The sequence below is a fragment of the Tachypleus tridentatus genome, chromosome 4, assembly GCF_004210375.1.
Source record: "Tachypleus tridentatus isolate NWPU-2018 chromosome 4, ASM421037v1, whole genome shotgun sequence".
Classification (NCBI taxonomy): domain Eukaryota; kingdom Metazoa; phylum Arthropoda; class Merostomata; order Xiphosura; family Limulidae; genus Tachypleus; species Tachypleus tridentatus.
Window position 1 is genome coordinate 21664899 of NC_134828.1, and position 17851 is coordinate 21682749.

The 17851-nt window shown below is 36.6% G+C and overlaps 1 protein-coding gene across 1 annotated transcript in view; it reads right to left on the bottom strand.

The window, feature by feature from the left end:
* LOC143248264 (QRFP-like peptide receptor) overlaps nt 1-17851 on the bottom strand; it is a 75156-nt gene that overhangs the window by 48609 nt on the left and 8696 nt on the right. The window contains exon 2 of the mRNA XM_076496675.1: nt 7634-7998. Coding sequence (XP_076352790.1) covers nt 7634-7972 — 339 coding nt within the window. The 5' untranslated portion in view covers nt 7973-7998. The remainder of the gene's footprint in view (nt 1-7633; nt 7999-17851) is intronic.

The window sequence follows — 17851 nt, forward strand, 5'->3', positions numbered from 1 at the left end:
TAGCAGTAAGTCTACGGATTTACAACGCTAAAATCAAGGGTTCGATTCGCTTTGGTGAACACAGCAGATAGCCCGATATGGCTTCGTTGTAAGAAAAACACAAACACACCGTCTCCCACCCTCTGAACCGGCATGGCCCAAGAGTTGGCGATGACTAGCTGCCTTCTCTCTAGTCTTACACTACTAAATTAGGGACGGCTTTCTATGCTATCTATGCTAGCCGTCCCTAATGTGCGAAATTCGAAAAACAAAACCAACAAATCCCCCCCCCTCTAACGGTGATAAAATTCCATCATTCATGTTGTTGTTGCTTTTGTCTATTTTAGATCAAAGCCACGGTGGGTTGTTTGTTGTGTCAACCACGTGGAATCGAACTGCTGATTTTAAGCGTTATAAGTCCATAGATATACAGCTGTTCCGCTAGGGGACTCTAGCATTCAAATCCCAATTAAATCATAAAAATTTGTCGTAGATAGCATTTTAAAAATTCTTTCCTTTATTCTTTGTATCCCATATCGTGGTATAACGTATCACAATATTAATATATTCGTACTGTCTACAGAAAATGTCTTTAACGCTAGTGTGAAAGAATGATGCAGTTTAAGCTAAAGTTGTGAAATATAAAAATGTATTTTCTGTTGTTTTTATTTTAAATTAAAGTTTTAACCACCCAAACACAGTCCGTCTTTGTTGTCTGTTGCTTTTTATTTTTTCACTTTTCTTATTCGCTCTACTTGTGTTATTTTGGCAAACCTTACTCACAGTCACTCTTTTTACTTCATATTAAGGTGTAGGTGTTGTGTGCAAAGACGCCAAACTGTCTTATAAAAGGTGGATAGCAAGTTACGTTCTAGTTGCTAATCGATTTTATAAATCACTTCCTGAGTGGAAAAATTGCTTAAATATTGTAATTCTTCAAGATTTTCAAATATCCGTAAATCCATAGCCAGATAAATTGTATATGTTTTGTTTTCTAAAGCGAGTTTTAATGCAATAAACAAGACAAGTTTACGTTTTGTGAGAATCGATAATCTGACAAAAAGCAGTTTCCTCAGAGAATACATATTAAGCGTACCTTTATAGTTTTGTTTGCGGCATAAGCCTTTATAAGAAATCGTCGGATTGTAGAATGGATAAAACTACATTTATTGTTTCCACCCCCATATAAGAAGGATGGCGGGAAATATTTCTCACGTTTCCTCGGCGATCGTCGCTTACGATTCTTATCTATGGTATTGGCGACATTAGAGGGCGCTCTTGGTCACTCTTCAAAATTAAATCACGCGTGTTTTAAATGCTATTTTAGATACTGTTTTTTATTTTTTATATCTTTATCATTTCTGTAAAGAGACAACTTAAAAACCTTTGAGCATTACACTTGCTTTAATGTATTAAACATAATGAGGATATAAAAAATAATAAAACATGCTAGTATTATGGAATGATTTTTAAGATGTATTAGTTATTAATGTCGCACAAGACACCCCCCGACTTTGCGGTTTTGGGTGCGTTAAAAGAGTGACAAACAAAGACCATTGCTCTATTAGAGTAGACTAAAAATTTAGAAATACGAGGGCTGTTCAAAAAATACGCGGACTGTTTAAATTGTGCGGCTCCAGTTGGTTCCAGGGGAATCCGATTAGTGTCGCTAGGTTCGCACAGATCAGCTGATTACGACGCCATTTCCCGATTGCAGATATCTTCATTTGTGTATTAGCTACGCGGTTTTAAGTGAAGTGCGATTTTTTCGTTTGGCGGATTTCAGAATGAATGACCTGAAGGAGCAACGACTTGCTGTGAAATTTTGTGTTAAACTTGGAAAATCTGTGACTGAAACTTTTGCTATGCTTAACACGGCTTACAGTAATGTTGCTATGAAGCGTACGGCATGTTTCAAGTGGCATGAACGTTTTAAGGATGGTCGACAGTCCACTGAAGATGATGAGCGTCCTGGACGTTTTTCCACGTCAACTGACGACCCACACGTCGACAAAATCAACACCCTGGTGCGGACAAATCGACGTCTGACTGTCAGGGAGCTTGCTGAAGAGTGTGGGATATCAGTTGGATCTTGTTACGAGATTTTGACCGAAAAATTGAAGATGCACCGCATTGCTGCGAAATTCAGCCCTCAAAACTCGTGAGTTTTTGGCCAAACACTCGATCACTGTTCTTTCCCACCCACCTTACTCACCTGACCTTGCTCCTTGCGATTTTTTCTTGTTCCCCAAACCCAAAAGACCCTTGAAAGGAAGAAGATTTGAGACGATTCCCGAGATTAAGGCAAATACGACGAAGGAGCTGGAGGACATTACAAAAGAAGCGTACCAGGACTGTTTCAACAAGTGGAAACACCATTGGGATAAGTGTGTGCGTTGGGGAGGAGAGTACTTTGAAGGGGTCCCAGACCTGTAACTTCTAAATAAAGTACATCTGTTTTATGACGTAAGTCCGCGTATTTTTTTAACAGACCTCGTAGGTGGTGTCGACAAGTTCCCTTTTTTTTATCTCTCTCTCTACCCTAACCTGACGATTGAGAACAAGGGACAGCTAGCGCAGGTAGCCCTCGAGTAACTTGGCGCGAAATTCAACAAAAAAAAACCAATGAAAGACCAATGAGGAGATTCTTGGTGAGAGTAAGCTGACAGATAGACGTGTGTTCGCAGGCTCTACAGAGAAAAGGTATAGAAAAACTTGTATTCATATACGTGTGAGTATCACATTCACCTACCTGAGCAAAGACAAACCACTGCACCCACAAGATAAAAAGAAATACCTGCATTAAAAGAGAAGCACCAGCTGAAGGAAAAGGATAAAAGAAAGAACCAACTAGGCCGAGGAAAGTGCGGGTCGCTAAAGAAAAAGCGATGCCGAACAGTGAGTCTGGAAACTCAACGATGACTCCTGAAAAAGATGGAACATCAACTTATAGTGGCCAAAAAAATAAACTAGGTAAGCCTAGTTCGTTTGGTGGCAAAAAAAAACTAGAATTAATCTCTAGCACAGATAAAAACTCCCCGTTATTGGCTCTGTGTAATGTAACCAAAGCTAAATTAACTTCTATAGAATACGATAAAGAAACTAATGGAAGGAAAAACAGAAAACCAAAAAGAAAAATCGTAAAACTAAGTAATTCTAGTGAAAATGAAGATGAAGGAGAATAAATTTCTTATACCGACAGTTCCTTCCTCCACTAATGATAATAATAATTTAAATGTTGTTAATAACTCAAACAAACCCTTGGATGTTGGTAACAATGAAACAGGACCCGGCATGGCCAAGTGTGTTAAGGCGTGCGACTCGTAATCTGAGGGTCGCGGGTTCGCATCCTGGTCGCGCCAAACATGCTCGCCCTCCCAGTCGTGGGGGCGTTATAATGTGACGGTCAATCCCACTATTCGTTGGTAAAAGAGTAGCCCAAGAGTTGGCGGTGGGTGGTGATGACTAGCTGCCTTCCCTCTAGTCTTACACTGCTAAATTAGGGACGGCTAGTACAGATAGCCCTCGAGTCGCTTTGTGCGAAATTCCAACAAACAAACAAACAATGAAACAAATCTAGAAAATAATTCAGATCAAACAAATGAAAACGAAGATTTCACATTAGTAATATCAAAAAGAAAAAGAAGAAATTCCGTACGAAATGAGACTACACAACCTAAGTCAAAACCACCCCAATTTTCTATAATTATCGAAGGCGTTTCTGGCAGCTAGCAGCGGAAATACGCAGATGTAAATCAGGTGTGAAAATAGTAAACGTTAAGCGTCCATCTAGGGGCGGTGTCTTTGTCCGAGGTCAAGGAGCTGCTGACCTAAATAAACTTCTTAAAGAATGGCCCAAGAATGCTTTCAAACCTGCAAACATAAATATACACCTGCCAGGAACAAAACCACAGCCTGAGACTATAGTAATCCGTGGGGTGCATCACTCAACCATCTTTCAGTTACTGAAATCCCAATGAACAGCAACAATGAAAATATAGTGGTTGTTATTCTCTTAGAAAACAACTCGAAAATAACGATAGCAGGATTATACTGTTCTCCAAATAAGTGTATAGATATATATCTAATATACAACATATTTACCCACAATCAAAATACAATAGTAATAGGTGATCTGAATTCAAAACACAAGAACTTTGGATGTAATTCTACAGACTCCAATGGCAGACACCTATTACAATTCATAGATAATAATAGTATTTCTCTTATTAATCATAATACACCTACTCATACTAACTATGCAACAAACTCTAATGATATTCTAGACATCTGTCTCACCTCTTACAATATGAGACAAAAAATTAATAAGTTTTAATGTGGGAAAAGATGTTGACAGCGACCATTTCCCAATATGGTGTGTCTTCGATCTCACCCCTATAAAGATAAAATCAGTAGGCAGGATAAATTTGATAACACAAAGGCTAATTGGCAAGAATTTCAAAAAATGTTAAACAGAATACTAACAGAAAAAACTAAACATACAGCATACAACGAATCAGAAATTGACTCTTATGGTCAAATAATTATGGAGTGCCTTCAAAAAGCAGCTACGGACACGATACCTAAACAACAATATACAACCACAAACAATACATGGAAACCAACAAAACAGCTATTAACAATGATAAAACAACGAATACAATTAAGAAGACTATTCATGGCAACAAGAGAACAAGAAATAAAATCACAAATTAACAACATTAGAAATAAAATTAGAGCAGAAATTAAAGAACTTAAACAAGAAAAATGGAACAACTTCTGCTTTCAACTAAACGAACAAACCGACCCTAGCAAGTTCTGGTTACACTTGAAAAGATTCACAAATAAACCCACTACAAAAAAATACCCAACACTGGAATATAACAACACCTTAACACATACCAACAAAGAAAAAGCAGAAACCTTCAAACATCACTTACAAAACACACAATGATACCGACATGAACAGCTACTACTACAATAAAATAAACAACCACGTAACAGAAACATAGAATTATATAAACCACACATTCCAGTCAACATTAACACCAGCAACACTAACAAAACAAATGACCACAACACCCAACTACTCACCAAAAGAATCAAACTAAATGAACTTGAACAAGCAATCAAAAATACAAAAAACAAAACACAAGGAAACGATGGAATAAAAGCAATACTTCTCAAAAAAGGCACTCCAAAATTATTTGACCACCTATTAGCAATATTTAATCTATCTCTACATTCTGGATACATTCAGGTTTCTTGGAAGCAAGCTAACATTTTAATGTTCCACAAAGACGGAAAACCAGCCAATAAACCAAACAGTTATCAGCCTGACCAGCTGTGTAGGCAAAATTCTCGAAAGAATAATAAGTAATAGACTCTCCACATTTTTGGAGATTAATTCAAAATTACCAGAAGAACAAAACGGATTTAGAAAATATAGACAAACGACAGATCACTTAATTAGGTTAACTGAAACAATAATAAGCTTTAATAAAAATAATGTACTGTCGCTTGTTTCCTTGATATCGAGAAAACATTCAACACTGTATAGCACAATGATCTTCGGTTCCGTATGTATGAAATGGGACTACCGTGTGGAATTATTCACTGGTCATCAAACTTTTTGGAAAATAGAAAATGTAGATTAAACGTAGAGGGAACTTTCTCGGAGTTCTTCACTCCAGAAGCTGGAGTCCCTCAAGGAGGGGTGGTTAGCCCTATTCTCTTTATCATGTATGTAAGTAATATGCCACTAAAAGATCCAAACCATGGATACGCGTCTCAGTTCGCCTACACTACAGTGCCCCTACACCAGAAATAGCAGCCACCAACTTACAACCACAAATAAATAGATTATGTGAATATCGTGAAAAATATAGAATCAAAATAAATACAGCGAAGACTCAACTAGTAATATTTTCAAAATCTACGAAATATCAAAAAGTTCAACCCCAAATCTATATGAATGGGGAACACCTCCAGACGCTACATCTGCAAAATTTTTAGGATTAACATATGATTCGAAACTTACATGGATGAAACATGTAAATAACATAAAACTAATATTTAGCGAAGAATAAACTATGCTAGAGTCTAAATGGTAAAACTACGGAACAACACCAGAAAACATCATTAAAATATACAAGACATACATTAGACCAGTAAGTAATAGACTATGCAGCTCCTGCATGGATCAATGTAAGTGAAAAACAAATTCAAACCAAACTCCAAACATTACAGAATACACTAATTACATCAGCATACAGAGTACCTAAAACCACTTCCTCAAAATTCATGAATAATTACTCAAACATACAAGCAATACCAGATAGACTTCTACATAGTACAATAAAATATTTTGATAAAAATTGGCGAAAAAATGAGTTGTTATGCGAACTAGACAGGTATTGCATATATGATGAAGAGCGACCTAAACACCTCTCCCCGTTAAACTTGTACATTAGATCATTAAGATAAAATCATTTAAAATAATAAATATAATAGTACTAGTATTAGAATATAGATAAAATAAAACAGACCACCTACGTTCTAGACTTATTAAATAATAATAATGGTAATAATAATAATAATAATAAATCAAGAACAATATAAATGGACATTGTCCTGAAAAGGACCAGACTAAATTTATGATATCACTCCAGCCATTCTGTATTTAAATCGAAATATATATTAATCTGGCCACTCCAACAAAGTTATGGAAGGAGGAAGAGGTCGAGTGTACCTGATCCTCTCGGGTATACACATAAATACACCCAAACACCAGAGAGACATAGACTAGACTAGACTAGACCAATGCTACTTTTAAAGTACGCATCTTGATACCTGGGTATCACAAGGTTACTTTAAAAGCACCTCCCTACTCCCAGAATAGCTCAGCGGCAAGCTCGAGAGCTTATACGCTAAAAACTTGGTTTCGATACCCACAATATACAAAGCGCAAATAGCCCACTGTGTAGATTTGCGCTTAAAAGCAACAAACAAGATATTGGCAGTAGGGTAAAAAATAAAGTTTGAAATTAGTAAAGAAATGTCATAACGAAGGCATCACTTAATTTAAATCTAAAGTTGGAAACGTCATAATTAATCTGAGGTTTTCCTCGGTTGCACTGCAAATTGATGTTTACCTGACGTAAACAGCTGCAACTCTCTCAACCAGCCGTATCTCAAATATTAACCTCGTGACGACTAGAAATCCACTTAAGGTAAATATATATATTGTAGATACGGCTGATATGGGTACTGAACACTTATTTGAAAAACACAAAACAAATAACAATGCTTCGACCACCTCAGGCCATCATCAGGTTAAGGACGAGATTTAAAAAAAAATTACCATTACTGATCACGAGCTGTGGAGACGACAGTAATGACAAGTTTAAAATTGTAGGTGGCGCTCTAAATATTTACTTTACTATATGGCAGCTAATATCTCAAAATAAGCAGTAATATTAAGTGAAAACTGCAAAATAGTTTGATTTTGAAACATACAGGTAATATGTTCAGTAATAAGAGATGTTATTCCACGTAATGCTAGACTATGTTATATAAATTTAAAACAAATACAGATGGACGTGGAAGAACGAACTTATATATCGCGATTTAAACAAGGATCTACAAATCTTACCTTCACAGGAACGCAAACGAGAATTAAAAGCAGATCTGCGGACGCCAAACTCGCAAGGAATATATTACTGATAGTGCGCATGCGTCTGAAGCGTACCACCGTGTACATGATAAGAATGTTTCCAGTTAAGCCAACAATAAGGGTGAGGCCGTAGACAATAGTCGTGGGGATTAAGTCGTCCAAGAAGTACATGCTAAAGCTCTCGTTAGGATCATAATCGTAGAAAGGAGTAGGATTTGTGCTGCTGTTGTTTTCATCAGAGGCGGATTCGTTGTTGTTCAGTCCTAATCCGTTCTCCAGGTCGTCCATTTGTACACTAGCTGACAGGGCTTTGGTCATCACCTGGTCAACAAGCACGATAACACCTGCAAGAAAAACAAAGGAGAAAAAGAAGTGGTCAACTAGGAACCACGTGCAGCGTCTTCAATCATTATTACGCTAATTCAACGCCATAATAATGTGGATTTTTTTTTTTTTTCACAGAACGTGCTGAATGGGCCTTCATTAAGGGTTGTTACTCTAGGAAGCAACGATTTCATTCTGTGAATACCTCGAACCAAACAAATCACACATACTGTTCGTGTTTCGAGGTTCCAATTAACTGCTCTACGAAATGTTTACAAGCAAATTTTGTCAAAGAAAATATCTCCGTAACGAATAGAGCAGAGGTAGTTCACTGCGTAATATTGTGCTGAACAAATATAAACGATAGTTGAACAAATTTTAACCACACATATATAAACCCAAATAACACCTAAATAAACCAATTAACGCCTGAATAAGTCTAAATGACAACTAAATAAATCTGAACGACACCTAAATACATCTAAAGGCACCTAAACAACACCTCACGTGTTTGTGGGCTAAAGTGTAGAAGTTAAACACCTCAAGATTTATGTAGAACTGTCCCTCGTTCTTAGTTATGAACCGGGGTAAGCCAGCAGCAACTAATTTCGTCTGGCTTGAATTAAATATATCTATAACTGAAACTCAAGAGGGTGTTCGGAGGTATCGATCTTGGATTTCGCGATAAGAATGCATTTTATCATGTTAACCCCTTGTCACGGCTGGTTCTTGAATGAAAACTCCAACTAGCGAAAGCGTAAGCTACACTTATTTTGATAGAAAGACGCATTTAAAGTTTCAAGATGATACAATAAACTAGAGAAACCTTTCCTAAAAAAGATATATTTTTGTTGTTCACGTCAGATAAAACCATATTTATTTACTCTTACTTTCTCCAGGTGATGTTGTATTTGATTTTTATAGTCTTTTAACGTATTTAAAACAAATTTTATAAAGATGATGACAAACAACTACACAATCTTTTAGGTAACGCAGTGACACATCATTAGAGACGCACGTCTTTAACAGTTAGTTGGTTCTTTTAGCCCTCGGCTATAATTATCTTATAACAATGATTTACTCTCCATTTACGTGTTGTTTTTGTTTGTTTTTTTAAGAATTAAACGAACAAGTCAATATTTGGTCATGTTTCTCGTCTTCATGTCTGTCTTATCTTTTGGTATCTTCAACAATGTAATTACAGTAAGTTCAGGAAATGTTCGTGTACTGGCTGTGAGAAAACATCGTTACTAAGGAGGGAACCACACCAAGAAACATCGTCACTAAAGAGGGAACCACACCAACAAACATCATTACTAAGGAGGGAACCACACCAAGAAACAGTGTTACTAAAGAGGGAACCACACTAAGAAACAGCGTTACTAAAGAGGGAACCACACCAAGAAACATCGTTACTAAGGAGGGAACCACACCAAGAAACAGCGTTACCAAAGAGGGAACCACACCAAAAAACATCGTTACTAAGGAGGGAACCATATCAAGAAACAGCGTTACTAAAGAGGGAACCACACCAAGAAACAGCGTTACTAAGGAGGGAACCACACCAAGAAACAGCGTTACTAAATAGGGAACCACACCAAAAAACAGCGTTACTAAAGAGGGAACCACACCAAGAAACATCGTTACTAAGGAGGGAACCATACCAAGAAACAGCGTTACTAAAGAGGGAACCACACCAAGAAACAGCGTTACTAAGGAGGGAACCACACCAAGAAACAGCGTTACTAAAGAGGGAACCACACCAAGAAACATCGTTACTAAGGAGGGAACCATACCAAGAAACAGCGTTACTAAAGAGGGAACCACACCAAGAAACAGCGTTACTAAGGAGGGAACCACACCAAGAAACAGCGTTACTAAAGAGGGAACCACACCAAGAAACAGCGTTACTAAAGAGGGAACCACACCAAGAAACATCGTTACCAAAGAGGGAACCACACCAAGAAACATCGTTACTAAGGAGGGAACCATACCAAGAAACAGCGTTACTAAAGAGGGAACCACACCAAGAAACAGCGTTACTAAGGAGGGAACCACACCAAGAAACAGCGTTACTAAAGAGGGAACCACACCAAGAAACAGCGTTACTAAAGAGGGAACCACACCAAGAAACATCGTTACTAAGGAGGGAACCACACCAAGAAACATCGTTACTAAAGAAGGAAGCATACCAAGAAACATTGTTATTAAATATATATGCTTAATAGAGAAGCACATCGTATAACATCGTTATCAAAAAGGGAACCACACCAAGAAACATCGTTGTTTTAAAAATAAAGTAATAGAACTTAGATAATACAAAACTCTAAATTATGCCTGCTTGATATTAGTACTTCCATTAAAATACATTAATATTAAAGTGACATAAATCAATCTTGTCTTTGTAACATGCATACTGACAGATTATCACAGACTCCTACGTATTATAGTTTTACTTGAAAGTGGTCGGTGAACAGGGCACAAACAAAAACAAAACGATATGAAAACTTCCAGTGTAAAATAGAGAAAAATTAGTCAACTCTGATCTAATGTCTTTATTGATGGCGCCTTAAGAATTTCACGCTTTCTTCACAGGCGCAGATTTTGCGCGAAAAACACAAACACATGCATCTACTTCTTGCATAGTTTTCTCGTAAAACCTTATTAACTTTTTAATTCGTGTAAAAATGTTGGATTTTTTTTCTTCCTCTATAGAAGTATCGAAAGCATCATGAATTACGAAGTAATTTTGGCTAACACTTACAAAACGTGTAAATCCCATATATTTACATGTAAACTCTTCTAAATGTTTATTTATACGTGGGTGTATTGCTGAATAAAAAACAAAATTTGTGACACATTCAAAGTTCAATCTACTTGTTTGTCTGGACTGAAAGAAGCTTAATGGCTAACGTACCCGACTGTGAACGCAAGGATTCAATGTATGCGACCCGTTACAATATATACGTGCTCCTTGTCATCGAAGCGGAGGGTGTACTGTTAGGAGTGATTATTAATTTGCACCATTAGATTAGAGTAGCCCTAGAGTTGTCGGTGGGTGTTGTTGACTAGATGCTGTTCCTTCGGTCTAGCGGTTCAAAATTAAAGAACTGTTACGTACAGGTATTCCTTATGTAGCTTTGGGTAAATTTTTGAAACAACTATAGTGTTACGTCTTGATTATGCACAGTTTTACACCCGTAGAAAAATTATAAATTAATTTTATTAATTTAACATCTGAAAGAAATGAGCGTAAATTTAGCATCTCCTTGTCTTTGGTGGAAACTACAGAGGTGACACCTAAAGGAAGACGATTTGTTTGTTTGTTTTGAATTTCGCGCAAAGCTACTCGAGAGCTATCTGCACTATCCGTCCCTAATTTAGCAGTGTAAGGGAAGGTAGCTAGTCATCACCACCCACCGCCAACTCTTGGGCTACTCTTTTACCAACGAATAGTGGGATTGGCCTAACATTATAACGCCCCTACGGCTGAAAGGGCGAGCATGTTTGGTGCGACCGGAATTCGAACCCGCGACCCTCGGATTACGAGTCGAACGCCTTAACACGCTTGGTCATGTGCCGGGCCCAAAGAAAGAAGAATGAAATTAGGGTGCAGTCTGCGTGTGAAGGGTAAAATTTGTCTCTATAAATGAGTTGTTTACAGAAGTAGAATCTATTTAGTGGTATCGTTTATTTAGCTGTATTCGCAAGCTATAGCAGAAAGAAGATATAAATTACGTAATTAAAAGTATTCCGAAATCAATAAAACGTGCGAGTGATAGTATTAGTGCCCATAGTAACATATTTTTTAATCTTCTTTCTCATCACGTGTGAGGATTTCGATTAGAAGTTAAATCTCATAGACGGAGTATCTAGTTTATTGTGTGAGCCCTATATAGAGAGATACCTCTCTCTCACAGGCTACATTGTATCTCTCCAGTGCCTAAAGTAGTTTGCTTGTTTTGAATTTTGCATAAACTTACTCCAGTCAATCGGACAATCATTTCGTTTTCTTCTCCGGTAATTCTGAACTGCAAATAGGGCCAGTCATCTTGTTTTCTGCTTAGTAATCCCGAACTGGAAACTAACTCAACCTATTTGTTCTCTTCTCCAGTAATTACGAACTGGAAACGAGGTCAACCATTTTGTTTTCTGCAACAGTTTGTTTATTTCTTTGAATTTCGCGCCTAGCTACTCGATAGCAGTCATCACTAGCAGTCCTTAATTTTGAACTGATAGACTAGAGAGAAGGCAGCTGGTCAACATCACCCACCGCCAACTTTCATGCTACTTGCCAGCGAACAGTGGGATTGTCCATAGCATAATAACGTACCCACAGCTGAAAGATCAAGCATGTTCGGGGTGTAATTTGTAAAAACAAAAAAGATGTCTATTAATTTGCCATGTGCAACATTTTGTTGTTTTTGTTCTTAACATATGAAGAATAAAATTTTAGTTTGTTATTAAATTTCTCTCGAAGCTACATGAGGGCTCTGCGCTAGCCGTCTCTAATTTAGCAGTTTAAGACTAGAGAAAAGGCAGCTAGTCATCGCTATCCACCGCCAACTCTTTGGCTATGTTTTACCAAGGAATAGTGTGATTGAGCGTCACATTATAACGCCCACACGGCTAAAAGGGCGAGCATGTTGGTGTGGTGGGGATTCGAGCTTGCTTGGCAGTAAAACAAAGACTTGTGTATTATTAAAAGTTTGTGTTCGTTCTATCGCTCATTTATACGACTGTGGACTTATAACGCTAGAATCCGAATCCGTGGTGTGCAGAGCACAGTTAGCCCATTGTGTAAAGTTGTGCTTAATTTCACACAAACAAACATTCTCCAGATGTAAGAAGTAAGATTATTTATTTGTGGCCCTTATGAATATTGGGTTAACTCGTGAATTAAAACTAGTCAGCCTGATTATCGCGCTTCACTATTGGGTTAACTCGTGAATTAAAACTAGTCAGCCTGATTATCGCGCTTCACTATTGGGTTAACTCGTGAATTAAAACTAGTCAGCCTGATTATCGCGCTTCACTATTGGAAATAAAAGCTTAAAAGCAATTCTCTTAAATAGAGTTTACTTAACGAGCCTGTAATAAGAGTTATTATGATGTTACCCCTCAGAGGGTTCATCTTTACACAGAGACACCTAAGTAGAACCAGAATGTTTGAGTATGATGTGGGTTTAGCCAGTTACTCTCTTGAAAATATTATGTCCACTGATTTTCGAAAGAAAAGAAAACGAAAAATAACAAACATGTCGCGAATTCATCAGCTTCCCTCAAAAGATGGCGAGCTGATAGTGACGTACCTTCGTTGAAATCAATGACGCTTTCTAGACAATAACACATTTCGCGATTTATCTTCGTTTACTGTGTCTTTTTCTCCTTGTAAATGAATTTTTTGCGTGATTCTACCCGCGTACTTGCAGGTGGCAGACGATGAAAGAGAGTGGGGTTTCGGACCTAGTCACCGTTGTGTTGAATTCGATTTGTACCTTGTCATCGTCTTACCAAAGTGGTTTGTTGAATCTAATAAATATACAATTTGAACGACTACAATCTTCGTAGGGAGTGCAGATCTTACTGTTATCCGAAAATAAATGAATCCTGTTTTCTGTTAAAGCAATATATATATATATATATATACATCTGGTGCATCCGTGCCAATAACTGATATGGAAGAGCAGCACCTCTGGCGCATCATTGATTCTATATAATCTAGCATAAGAAACTTTACATCCATTTGACTCTATATAATCTCGCATAAGAAACTTTACATCCATTTGACTCTATATAATCTAGCATAAGAAACTTTACATCAGTTGACTCTATATAATTTCGCATAAGAAACTTTACATCCATTTGACTCTATATAATCTCGCATAAGAAACTTTACATCCATTTGACTCTATCAAAACTCGAATTTTATCCCGTGGTTTAAAATATACCAGGTGATTTTTGTTTCAACCAAACTTTGTAAGAAATTGGGCAGCCATTTATATTCTCGTGTGGTTTGAAACATACTAGAATATTTGTATCGCGACGTAAGTTACTATATGATGTGACTTATACACACAGTTATTTTATCACACACTTTGTGACTTGTGCTAAGAGACTGACAGTTATGTCACGTGAATTATTATAAATCAACTGATGTTTGTTTATACATAAATCAGTTATATTGAGTTCCTGCGCATCTTATAATCAACGTATCAACAGAGAGCTTATATCACGTGATTAAACACCTACTAGCTGACGACTGTTAACAGAGAGCTTTTGTCCTAATGTTTTTAACACATATTAGCTGATGGTTGTTAATTAATGTTATATGTACCTTGGGATTTAAAATATGCTTGTTGACTATTGTTAGCAGAAACAGTGTATACCCTGATTTAGCCGCATGTAAACAGCGTGACTGAGCTCATGATGTAACCACTCTAGCTGCCTTCTCTCTAATCTATCAGTTAAAAATTAGAAACTGTTAAATAAAACCGACAGTAACATTTAAATTTAATACGAGGGTTGTGATTTAGGTACCAATAAAGAGTGAATGTTAACTTTAGTATTCTTAGAAGCGAAAATTTATGACATGCCTGCTCACATAATTGTTTACTAATCATTTGTTGTGGAGTTAAATCGTTGTGAATTGACGTCACGTTACTCGAAGCTTCTAAATTTTTCTATTAACTAAGTATTACTACACCATAATGTCTCGTAGTCTGTACAAAATTCTAAGGCTCAATCGGGTTATATATATATATATATATAGGCTACGAAGTAGTTAAGTTAATGAAAGTGAAATTAAAAGTGAGTTTAGCCATAAAAGCCGACTTCTAAAGCGAATTTAACAGCTTATCTTGTAGTAACAAAGTAAAGAAGAGTGATTTCTATTGCAAAAAAAAAGGTTTTTCTAAAGTAATTGAACCTGCCATTGTAGAATTTGACAAAAAAAAAACAGACAATTATTTAAAGCTTTGGATACAACTGTGAAAAACAACACTGTAACGAAGTTTTGTACGTACGTTTGACTTGTTTTAATCTATTCATTGTTGATATTTATCGCCATCAAATCACAGACACCTACTGTAAAGAATCGTGGCTTTACATGAAACAGACAGAAACGGCTATGCCCATTTAGATGGCTCTTTATGTGGTTTTGCGTGTAATACTGAAATAAAGAAACAAAATTCACAAAGTTCGCAGTGAGAAATCAAATATGATTATCACGGATAAAACGTAAAATGAAAGCGTTAGAAGTCAGTAAGTTTATTTTATCTTCAGGTTTTTAGTCGTATATTGACAATGATTTCTAACGTCCTATCCGAACTCCAAGGGGCCTGGCATGGCCTAGCGCGTTAAGGCGTGCGCTTCGTAATCTGAAGGTCGCGAGTTCGCGCCCGAGTCGCGCCAAACATGCTCCCCCTTTCAGCCGTGGGGGCGTTATAATGTGACAGTCAATCCCACTTTTCGTTGGTAAAAGAGTAGCCCAAGAGTTGGCGGTGGGTGGTGATGACTAGCTGCCTTCCCTCTAGTCTTACATTGCTAAATTCGGGACGGCTAGCACAGATAGCCCTCGAGGAGCTTTGTGCGAAATTCCAAAATCACATCACCGAACTCCAAATGCCTCGACTCGGAGAAAAGGAAAAGTACTGAGCAATGAAAACCGACAAACCATGGAGAGAAAAATGTCTTGTTTGTTTTATATGTGGTAGAAGTGCTGTAAATGACAAAGTTATTTTTACATATTTGGTAATATTTGAAAAATATACGACAAACAAATCACCGCTCATGAGTGAAAAAGAAACGAAAACCAAGATAAAATGATTCAGCTAGAGAAATTCCTTAGCTGCACAGCGGTATATCTGCTGATTTATACCGCTAGAAACCGGGTTTTGATACACGTGGTAAGCGGAGCACAGATAGCCCTTTGTGTAGCTTTGTGCGTAATAGCAAACAAGAACGAGAGAACCATTACAAATATGTACCAACGAGAAAACAACAGTATATTAAAGTAATTCCATTTTAGATGGTAAAAAATAGATTTTGATGTTAACAAAGTCCAATTTGTCCAATGAAATAATGTGAGTTGTGAGAATTTAACTTTGAAATATTTAAATGGCTAATGAATAACGTTATATGTAATAAATAATTAATAATTATAATTAACATTTAGTTTGGAATGGTCCTGCTGCATTCTTGGAAATAACATATAAAACTAGGAACACCATAAAAAAACAAAGGAAAAGAAGTGCATATTCTGGATTTCATTTTTTTTCAATCTTCTAAATTGTACCAACGTTTTCCATTTTACGTCTAATAACGTTGGGCAAGCAGAAGAAGTCTACAAAGAAATCTAAATTTAATAAGGAAAAAGAGGGGACAGAGAAATCACAAGTTTTATAACCCTTTTACTTCTTACAAACTTTTCTCGTTTTATGGATTAAACTTGCACTCGTAACATTTGTAAAAATTTTATCTTGAAAATGTCGTGTGTAACGAGTTCATATTAGAGACCTGCTACTCCAAAATTTAGACAACGTTCTAAATCCCAAAACTTGCTACTCCAAAATTTAGACAACGTTCTAAATCCCAAAACCTGCTACTCCAAAATTTAGACTACGTTCTAAATCCCAAAACTTGCTACTTCAAAATTTAGACAACGTTTTAAATCCCAAAACTTGCTACTCCAAAATTTAGACAACGTTCTAAATCCCAAAACTTGCTACTCCAAAATTTAGACAACGTTCTAAATCCCAAAACCTGCTACTCCAAAATTTAGACAACGTTCTAAATCCCAAAACTTGCTACTCCAAATTTAGACAACGTTTTAAATCCCAAAACTTGCTACTCCAAAATTTACACAAAGTTCTAAATCCCAAAACTTGCTACTCCAAAATTTATACAACGTTTTAAATCCCAAAACTTGCTACTTCAAAACTTGGATAAGGTTCCAAATTTTGAGGCCTACTACTTCAAATTTTAAATTTCGAAACTTGCTACTTCAAAATTCGAACAACGTTTCAAGTTCCCAAACTTGTTACTTCAAAATTCAGACAGCGTTTCAAGTCCCAATACTTGCTACTTGAAAACATGAAAGGTGTTACAAAGCTTGAGGCCCACAACTTAAAAATTCGGAGAATGTTGCAAATCTTAAGGCCCGCTACTTAGAAATTCAGACAACGTTTCAAATATCAAAAATTGCCACTTCAAAACTCGGGAAGTGTTCCAAGCTTCAAGTCTGCTACTTCAAACTTTGGACAACATTCCAAAGCTTGGAACCCGCTGCTTTGAAATGCGGATGGTGCTCAGGAACTTGAGTCCAGCTGCTTCATGTTTCTGACAACGTTTCCAAAACATGTAACGATCGTGTAAAAATATGATAAACATTGGAACACAGATTGTGGGTAGAGGTTGTAATTACCTGTTGTAGTTTCTTTAACTGAATTGTTTAGGTAGTAATTACCTGTTGTAGTTTCTCTAACTGAATTGTTCAGGTAATAATTACCTGTTGTAGTTCTAACTCAATTGTTTAGGTAATAATTACCTGTTCTAGTTCTAACTCAATTGTTTAGGTAATAATTACTTGTTGTAGTTCTTCTAAATGAATTGTTTAGGTAGTAATTACCTATTGTAGTTTCTCTAAATGAATTGTTTAGGTTGTAATTACCTATTGTAGTTCTTCTAACGAAGTTGTTTAGGTAGTAATTACCTGTTGTAGTTTCTCTAAATGAATTGTTTAGGTAGTAATTACTTGTTGTAGTTCTAACTAAATTGTTTAGGTAGTAATTACCTGTTGTAGTTTCTCTAAATGAATTGTTTAGGTTGTAATTACCCATTGTAGTTCTTCAAACGAAATTGTTTAGGTAATAA